Source organism: Lolium perenne, chromosome 3, assembly GCF_019359855.2.
Source record: "Lolium perenne isolate Kyuss_39 chromosome 3, Kyuss_2.0, whole genome shotgun sequence".
Taxonomy (NCBI): Eukaryota; Viridiplantae; Streptophyta; class Magnoliopsida; order Poales; family Poaceae; genus Lolium; species Lolium perenne.
Window position 1 is genome coordinate 186,318,884 of NC_067246.2, and position 9,014 is coordinate 186,327,897.

At 55.8% G+C, this 9,014-nt stretch overlaps 1 protein-coding gene across 1 annotated transcript; it reads left to right on the plus strand.

Annotated features, from left to right (window-relative positions):
• The first annotated feature begins 900 nt into the window (after window positions 1-900).
• Window positions 901-4,461, plus strand: LOC127342847 (FT-interacting protein 3). The gene has a single exon (XM_051368867.2). The coding sequence runs from the start codon at window positions 1,056-1,058 to the stop codon at window positions 4,173-4,175; it is 3,120 nt and encodes a 1,039-aa protein (XP_051224827.1). The 5' UTR covers window positions 901-1,055; the 3' UTR covers window positions 4,176-4,461.
• The last annotated feature ends 4,553 nt before the right edge of the window (window positions 4,462-9,014 follow it).

The following is a 9,014-nucleotide window of genomic DNA, read 5'->3' on the forward strand; positions in this document are numbered from 1 at the left end:
AGCAGCAGCGCCGACAACGGGAGTTGGAGCAGCACCTCCTCATCGCCGAGCGCGACGAGGAGATGTGCCTCGAGTGGGCGCGCCGCTTCCCCGAAGACGTCGCCGCCACCGAAGCCTTCTACGCGCAGAAGGAGGAGGAGAAGGCGGCGGCCAAAGCGAAGAAGAAGGCGAGCCGCGAGAAGCGCCGCGCTGAGTCCGTCGCGATGAAGGCGGCGAGGGCCGAGAAGGCGGCGAGGAAGGAGGAGGAAAAGAAGAACGGCGCAGGGCCGTCCACCTTGTTCTGTCCTCCTCCTCCTCCTTCGAGTGGACGACGACGCCGGTGTCGGAGACGACTCCGAGCACCCACTCGTTGGACTTCGACTGGGAGTCGGACGAGTAGCTTTTAGTTTAGATGTGTATTTTCGTCCTCTATGTCGCGCTGTATTGTTGAACTTTTAAATATATTCATATTTTCGATCAAATTTTCATTATTCGTTTGATTAATTTTGAAAAAAACGGTCGAATTTAGCAATTTGCGCCGCGCGCGCTCTGCAAAATAGAGCCTCCGACGGAGGTGCTTTTTTCCCGCACCAACGTGCGCTGCAAAATAGAGCCTCCGGCGGAGGAAAATTCGGTATCACCCACGTCAGCGATTTACAGCGCGCCGAAACGAAGGTTTAGCGTGCCGGATTTTTGCGGGCCTTTTTGGAAATGCTCTAAGCGGCGTGAGGAAACGACCAAACCCAGAAAAACCTATCCCAGCCGACGATCGATCGGTACCCTTTGACGCGTGGGCCCGATGCCCTTTCCCTTTTCCGACTAAATTGTTTCCACCGCCAGAGGACCAAACAAACCAAACAACCCCTCCTAAATTATTCATATTATAAATACAGGACACTATTAGCAGCGAGCCAGCGACACCGCTTCTTCCTAAAACCCCCTCACTTTCCTTTCCCACCACCAAGAACAGAGCACCATCGCCAGAGCTTGAGCAGAGCAGCCATGGCCGCCCCTCCAACTCCTATCCTGCCTCCTAAACTCCACTCGTAACTCGTACCCAATCCTCCACCACCACGATGAAGCTAGCCGTGGAGATCTCAGACGCGTCCGACTTGCCCCCGAAGGACAACGCGGCCACCTGCAACGCCTTCGTCGAGGTTGACTTCGACGGCCAGAAGCAGCGCACCGCCACCCGGCCCGCCGACCGCTCCCCACAGTGGAACGAGACCCTCCTCTTCGACGTCCGCGATGACCCGGATCCGGGCCGGCTCCCCTCGATCCCCGCCGTCGAGGTGTCCGTGCTCCACGACCGCCGCCTCAGCGACCACAACGCGGTCCGCCCCAGCGCCTTCCTCGGCCGCGTCCGCCTCACCGGGGACTCCTTCGCGCCGTCGCCGGACGAGGCCGTGGTCCAGAGGTACCCGCTCGAAAAGCGAGGGCTCTTCTCCCGCGTGTCCGGGGACATCGCGCTCCGGCCCTACCTGCTGGATGGTCGTGATCGCGCCGACGGTGCCGCCGCCGCTGCTGCTAATTCTAGTTCCGCTGCTCCGACGATGATGAACAACGTCGATCAAGATCAGCGGCGTGCCGAGCCCGCCGCCGCAAGCATGGACCCCGAGAGGGTCGTCAGGAACGCGTTCGCCGCCGCCCCGTCCGAGGCGGCGCGGACGCCGGCGGCCGAGTCCATGGGAAAGAGCAGCCACGAGCCGCGCGTGTTCCGCTCGATACCGGCCGCTTCCTCCGAGCCACGCCGCGCCACGCTGCACGCCATGGCAGCGCCGCCTCCACCACCGGGGCAGACGGTGGTCATGCCGCGCCCCGCAGGCCCGCCACCAGCCCAACCACCAGGCTCGGCGTACGGCCTGGTGGAGACGAGGCCTCCGCTACCAGCGAAAATGGGTCCGCGCTCGTCGGCGGCGAAGATCGCGTCCACCTACGACATGGTGGAGCCCATGACGTACCTCTACGTGACAGTCGTCAAGGCCCGGGACCTGCCCACCATGGACATCACCGGCTCGCTGGACCCGTACGTGGAGGTGAAGCTGGGCAACTTCAAGGGCGTGACGCGCCACCTGGAGAAGAACTCCAACCCGGTGTGGCGCCAGACGTTCGCCTTCTCCGGCGCGCACCTGCAGTCCAGCCAGCTGGAGGTCATCGTCAAGGACAAGGACGTGCTCCGCGACGACTTCGTCGGCCGTGTCGTCTTCGACATGTCCGACATTCCCAGCAGGCTTCCGCCCGACTCCCCGCTCGCGCCGCAGTGGTACCGCCTCGCCGACGCGCACGGCAACAAGATGCAGCATGGTGGCCACCATGGGTACGGCGAGATCATGCTGGCGGTGTGGCTGGGCACGCAGGCCGACGAGGCGTTCCCGGAGGCGTGGCACTCGGACGCGCACTCGCTTTCTCAGGAAGGCCTCACCAACACGCGCTCCAAGGTTTACTACTCGCCCAAGCTCATCTACCTCAAGCTCTCCGTCATCGCCGCGCAGGACCTCATCCCCGCCGAGAAGGGCCGGCCTCTCGCGGCCACCATCGTCAAGATCCAGATGGGGAACCAGATCCGGCGGACGAGGCCGCAGAGCGGGACGGCGAACCCGATTTGGAGCGAGGAGTTCATGTTCGTCGCAAGCGAGCCGTTCGAGGACCCGCTGGTGGTGACTGTGGAGGAGAGGGTCGCCGCCGGCCGCGACGAGCCCATCGGCCGCCTGATCATCCCCGTCAACTCGCCATACGTGCCACGTAACGACCTGGCGAAATCCGTTCCGTCGAAATGGTTTAGCCTGTCGCGCGGGATGACGATGGAGGAGGCGGCGGCCGACGTGACCAGCAGCATCAAGAACAGGGAGTCGTCCAAGACGTTCGCCAGCAAGATCCACCTGAAGATGAGCCTGGAGACCGCGTACCACGTGTTGGACGAGTCGACGCACTACAGCAGCGACCTGCAGCCGGCGGCGAAGAAGCTGCGGAAGAGCGCCATTGGCATCCTGGAGGTCGGCATCCTCAGCGCGCGCGGCCTCGGCGGTAACAAGAACCCGTACTGTGTGGCGAAGTACGGCTCCAAGTGGGTGCGCACGCGCACGCTGCTGTTCACGGCGGCGCCGCAGTGGAACGAGCAGTACACGTGGGAGGTGTTCGACCTCAGCACCGTAATCACCGTCGCTGTGTTCGACAACGCCAACCTCCACCACGGCCACGGCCACGAGCCCAGCAAGGACCAGAGGATCGGCAAGGTGCGCGTCCGGCTCGCCACGCTGGAGACCGACAGGGTGTACACGCACTACTACCCTCTGATGGCTCTCACCCCGTCGGGGCTGAAGAAGACGGGGGAGCTCCACCTTGCCGTCCGGTTCACGTGCACGGCGTGGGCCAACATGCTGGCGCAGTACGGCAGGCCGCTGCTGCCGAAGATGCATTACACGAACCCGATTTCGGTGCTGCAGCTGGACTACCTCCGGTTCCAGGCCATGCAGATGGTGGCGACGCGTCTAGGCAGGGCGGAGCCGCCGCTGCGGAGGGAGGTGGTGGAGTACATGCTCGACGTCGACTCGCACATGTTCAGCCTGCGGCGCAGCAAGGCCAACTTCTACCGGATCACCTCCCTCTTCTCCGGCGCCGTCGCCGTTGGGAGATGGTTCGACGGCATCTGCAAGTGGAAGAACCCACTGACGACGATCCTGGTCCACGTGCTCTTCCTCATCCTGGTGTGCTACCCGGAGCTGATCCTGCCGACGGTGTTTCTATACCTGTTCATGATCGGGGTGTGGAACTACCGGCGGCGGCCGCGCAAGCCGCCCCACATGGACACCGTGCTGTCGCACGCGGAGCTTGCCCACCCGGACGAGCTTGATGAGGAGTTCGACACGTTCCCGACGTCCAAGCCGAGCGACGTGGTGCGGATGCGGTACGACCGGCTGCGGAGCGTGGCCGGCAGGGTGCAGACGGTGGTCGGCGACCTGGCCATGCAGGGGGAGCGCGCCCAGTCGCTGCTCAGCTGGCGGGACCCCAGGGCCACGGCGATCTTCATCACGCTGTCACTGGTGGTGGCGATCGTGCTGTACGTGACGCCGTTCCAGGTGGTGGCCGTCGTCGCCGGCCTGTACTTACTCCGGCACCCACGGTTCAGAAGCAAGCAGCCGTCCGTGCCGTTCAACTTCTACAAGAGGCTCCCGGCCAAGGGCGACATGCTCCTATGACCTGGAAAATCTCTTTCTTCTCTCTTTTTTGCATAGAGCTACTACCACGTTAGTGGTCAATTACATTTACAGGTTCAGTATGAATATAGTCACAACTACACTATCAGTACTACATAAGACTATGCGATTAATCACTTTCTCTGTGTTAAAAAAATAAGTGGAGCAATTAAGCTTAAGGTTGGAACAGATATACTAGATACTCTGAACATTCAGAAGGTTCCTCTGCAATTACTAAATTGAGTTGGGAAAGGAAGAGAACAAAGCAGCAGATGCAACATTCTTTTCATCCAATTTTTTCTGTGTGTTCCACTACACTGGATGGTGGTGTGTATATTCCATTGTGTCCTTTGCCTCTACACAAGTCCATGTGCAATGTGTAAAGGACATTCTTCTTCTTCTCCTTTGGATACGTGCAGCGTGCGCAGTAAAGTTGCTCAAGCTAACAAGAATAAAGCATCCCTTGATGTTCCTATCCTATTTTGTTTCCAACTACTGTTGCTGGTACATACTAGATATTCTCCATATTCCCTTTTATCTTATTGACAAAGTAGATGTACTGCCAAGGTGAACCGTATATACTACTCCATAGCATTAGCCTTTGCAAAAGCAGATTGTCGTAATCTCTGTCTACGCATCTACATTCCGTTGATCAAATTAGACAACTGTTTCTGGAAGGCTCCAACAAAGTCCTAACAGACAATTTAATTAGGCACAAAAGTTGGGTTTGTTGCTTCCTAGTGGTAGGGCATGCATTCCATTGCCCTCCCATGGCAATTCTATTTTAGCTCAAGTGGCCACTCTCTGCATGATCACTTCGATTTGGCTGTCTAATCCAATTATCCAAAACTGTAGAATGCCCATGTAAAGCTAGCTACAGAGCTAGCAATCATGGATGGCCTTTAGGTTAGGAATTGCACGGCTTAGTCATGCCTATGGCACTGAAAGTTTTATCCCTCTCTCATAGGTGGTTGTAGTGCAAGGAATGGAAAGGTTGTCTGATTGGGCTATCAAAACACATCATTCAGAAGACAGTGGGTGGTACACCATTGCCCTCCTTCATCGGTCATCGATGGACTGATGATTTGAGTAACTATGAATCATGGCGACTGGACACAAGAGGTTCACTCACCTTCTTCAGTACAGTACTCTCATACATAGTTGAGATGGGCCAGAAATTGACCGATCACCGCGCTTTGAAATGTTGATTACTACTACTAGTATACTTGATGAGGATGATGACGCCGATGGAGGAGCGGTTTGACAGTGAGGACATGGATAGCTTGTTAGTTTAGCTTGACCGATGTTGTCCAAAAGGATAGTTTAGCTTGACCATCCCATAAAGAACTAGTAACTGAAGGAATTTATTATGTGCTGAACCTTTTGTGATGTTTATATGTCTGGTAGGGTCGTTTTACAAGCTGCAGTACCATCACTTCATCAGTGAGTAAAACACCGACCGACAGCATTGGGGAAACTTGTAGCTTTCATTGGCCTGAAAGTCGACCTGAACTACAGGCAAGTTGCTGTGAGGAGGCGAGGTGGCCCTTAGTTTTGGTGGTGATGCCTATTGATCCAATAATGGAATTCGGTGTTATCAATCTCACATCGTGCCAAGTTCCAAGACATAGCTAGGAAGACAGCACGAGTGATCGATCAGACATTCACATGTGAGGCAACCACTATGATTAGCCGGCCATTCGGGCAATTCCATGGTGTCATTTTGCCGGTGGCTGGTTCGACTTGATATCTTGGAGATGGACAGGGTAACCAACCCGGACAGCCAGTGGTAATGCCGGCCGGCGCGGCGTCGATACACGAAGCATCGTCCATATTATGAGAGAATTCCTTATATGACACTAGTTCTAAAATATAATGCCTTATGTGACACTATCAACTTTTTGCTTCCTTCTATGGCCACTTGTGTAAAATTTATGCCTCACATGACACTCTAGTGTATTTTTTGAGCTAACGGTGTTAACTTTTCACATACAAAGTCAGTTCTGCCCCTGGTGCAATGTGTGACAAAAATTCATGTGACAATAAGAGAAACAATTGTTTAACTATATAAATATACTAATAATAACTGAAACGATAATTCAAAAAATATGTAAAACCTCCCCTGCCGTCGCGCCTTGCCTGGCCACCGCGCCTTGCCCGGCCGCCGCGCCTCCAGGTCCATCGTCGGCCGCCTCCAGGGCCGCCGCGCCTCCAGGTCCGCCGTCGGCCGCCTCCGGGGCTGCCGCGGCTCCAGGTCCGCCGTCGGACGCCTCTAGGGCCGCCTTGTCTTGCCCAGCCGCCTTGCCCGGCCGCTGCGCCGCCTGGTTCTCCGTCCGCCGGCGCGTGCTCCATGGCACCCTCGGCCGCTGGTCCTTGCCCATCGCCGCTGCTAGGGTTCAGCGCGTGAGGGTGCGGGCTTGCTGCTTGTTTGATGCGTGAATGTGTGCTCGATTAAGCCAAACAGGGAAATGAGAAACGGGGGTATTTTGGTCCAGATGGGCAAAAAGTGACGGAACAAATTAATAGAATCGATGGTAGTGTCATGTGAGGCATAAATTTTACAGAAGTGGACATAGAAGGAAGCAAAAAGTTGGTAGTGTCATATAAGGCATCAAATTTAAGACTAGTGTCATATAAGGAATTCTCTCCCATATTATCACTGCACCGATCAATCGGAGTGGTGGGCGTACGAAAGAGAAAACTGAATTGACATGCCAGGTTCAGGTACCACATCGTGGGTGGATAGGACCTCTTGCTCCCATCGCCCCCCCCCCCCTCCCGACCGGGGCGGCCCCCACCCTCCTCTCCTTCCCCGCCGCCGTCGGTGGCGGGAGCCGCCGGGCAAAGCCCCGGGCGGTGCTGGTGGCGGCGGTTTCCCCTTCTCCCGCGCGCTTGGAGGCCCCAACGGGGCAAGACCCTTCCTTGCGGTGGGGAGGCTCACTGGCTCAGTTCCGGGTTGGCGCTGCTCCGGCCGTTGGGGGACGTGTGGGCGGCGACTGCGTCGTGGCGGGGGCTTCGCGCGAGGTGTTGCCTTACCGCCGTCGGCCGCGTATTTTGGGCTGTCTAGGGGTCGGTTCTAGGCCCAGCATGGCTCTCTCCATGGTCGTGGTGAGGTGGGCGGTCACGTCGAGGTTGCCTAGGCGGCACCCTGACCGCCGGTGTTGCAGGGTGCGTAGGTGGTGGCGGGGGCAGATCTAGGCCCATGGGCCTAGATCTGGGACGGGCGGGCCTAGTCGCCCCACTGCCATGTCTTGTCGTGGGGAGGTGTGTAGCAGGTGTTGGCCCTGTGCCCGAAGTCCATTTCCGCCACCATGCCCGGTCTGCTAGCGGCCGTGCTCGCTCTAAGCTGGTTGCTCGGGTGCTGGTGACCTGCCCGCTCGGCGTTGTTGGAGCCCTGTTGTCCGGCAGTTCTTGCATCATTTTGGTTGATGCCCTTGTTGGCTTTTTGGGATTAGATCCCTGAGCCGGTGCGTGCTCGCCGGGTAGGCTGCATGCTCAGTACAGCAAATACTCTCGTGGTTGTTGCGGTCTGTTCTCCCTCCGACAAGTTTGGTCATGCTACTACAGGTGCTTGTGCGCTGGTGATGGTGTGGCCGTCGTGGTACCACCGAACTAGCGTCATGGACGTCTAGTTCCGGGTCTGGTCGGGCCTTGCCGGCCAGCCAGCTCTTGCCCTACGGATGAGTCTAGTTGTGCCTAGCTCATAGTGCGGTTTCGATCTGTGGGGCGGTAGTGATTTCTGCTATGTTCGCTCTGCTTCCTCGCGATGGCGGACGGATTTTGGACCTCAGCGAAAGTCACCCACGGCCTTGGTATGTGCAGGTGACGGCATCACCTGCGGGTATCGTTCCCTTGTTGAAGGCATCCCGATGATGGCCCTACTAGTCGAGATGATGGACTCTGTTGTGGTGACCCTGCATACCACTGCATGTTGTAGTATGCCAGTCGTTGATATAATATGTGCGAAGTACCAATCCGCAAATATTACATCCCTCGGAGTAGTACAACAGAAACATAGCTGGTCCATAATTCATTCACATATTATTACAAACCATATATATACATCATCTCGGAGCTCCTCTTGGGTCCATAGAGGTTTACTCCTTGGTTCGAGGTGAACCCTACTTAACTTACAATATAGATGTCTCAGCAGGTTAAACATTATTTGCCTCGAGCAGCTAAATGCTAAAGAGTTCTTGCTGCTCGAATACTACTACTACTATCGTTGTTCACATTTGTTCTCTTCTGAAACCTCCCCGGTTCCATAGACAATAAGGTAGTCGACCCCCTCTACTCCTCCAGAGAGGTCTGGTTCTTCGTAGCAGATCCCATCTGCTCCATCTTGTCCGTCGTCGTTGGCCTCCTCAAGATGATTTAGACAATCTAAGCAGGGGATTATAAGAGGTATGAGTATGAGCGTACTCAACAAGTTCATTATAGGAAAGAGGTGTTTAATGCACTAGCTACGATATTAGAACAGAAAGTCTAATACCAATGCAGGTTTTCATAATCATTTCTTCAAATGGCTGCTTTTATTAAGAAGAACAATGTCCGTCAGCCTTCACCGGTTTACTAGAACTTCATGGAGATCCTTTCTGGCAGCGTTCGCAGTTCCAAAACCCGGAACAGGGAGTGACAAGTCACGATTGAAAGGATCGTATGCCGCACCTAGAGGGGGGGGTGAATAGGTGCTAACCAATTTTTAGTTCTTTTTCAATTTAGGCTTGACACAAAGGTAAATTCTCTAGATATGCAACTAAGTGAATTTACCTATATGACAAGATTATCAACTAAGCAAGATATAGCTACGCAATATATAGGAGATAGAATGGGATAGAGGTA

Coding starts and splice junctions, on each gene's coding strand:
- LOC127342847 (XM_051368867.2), top strand. CDS start 1,056: ATGAAGCTAGCCGTGGAGATCTCAGACGCGTCCGACTTGCCCCCGAAG.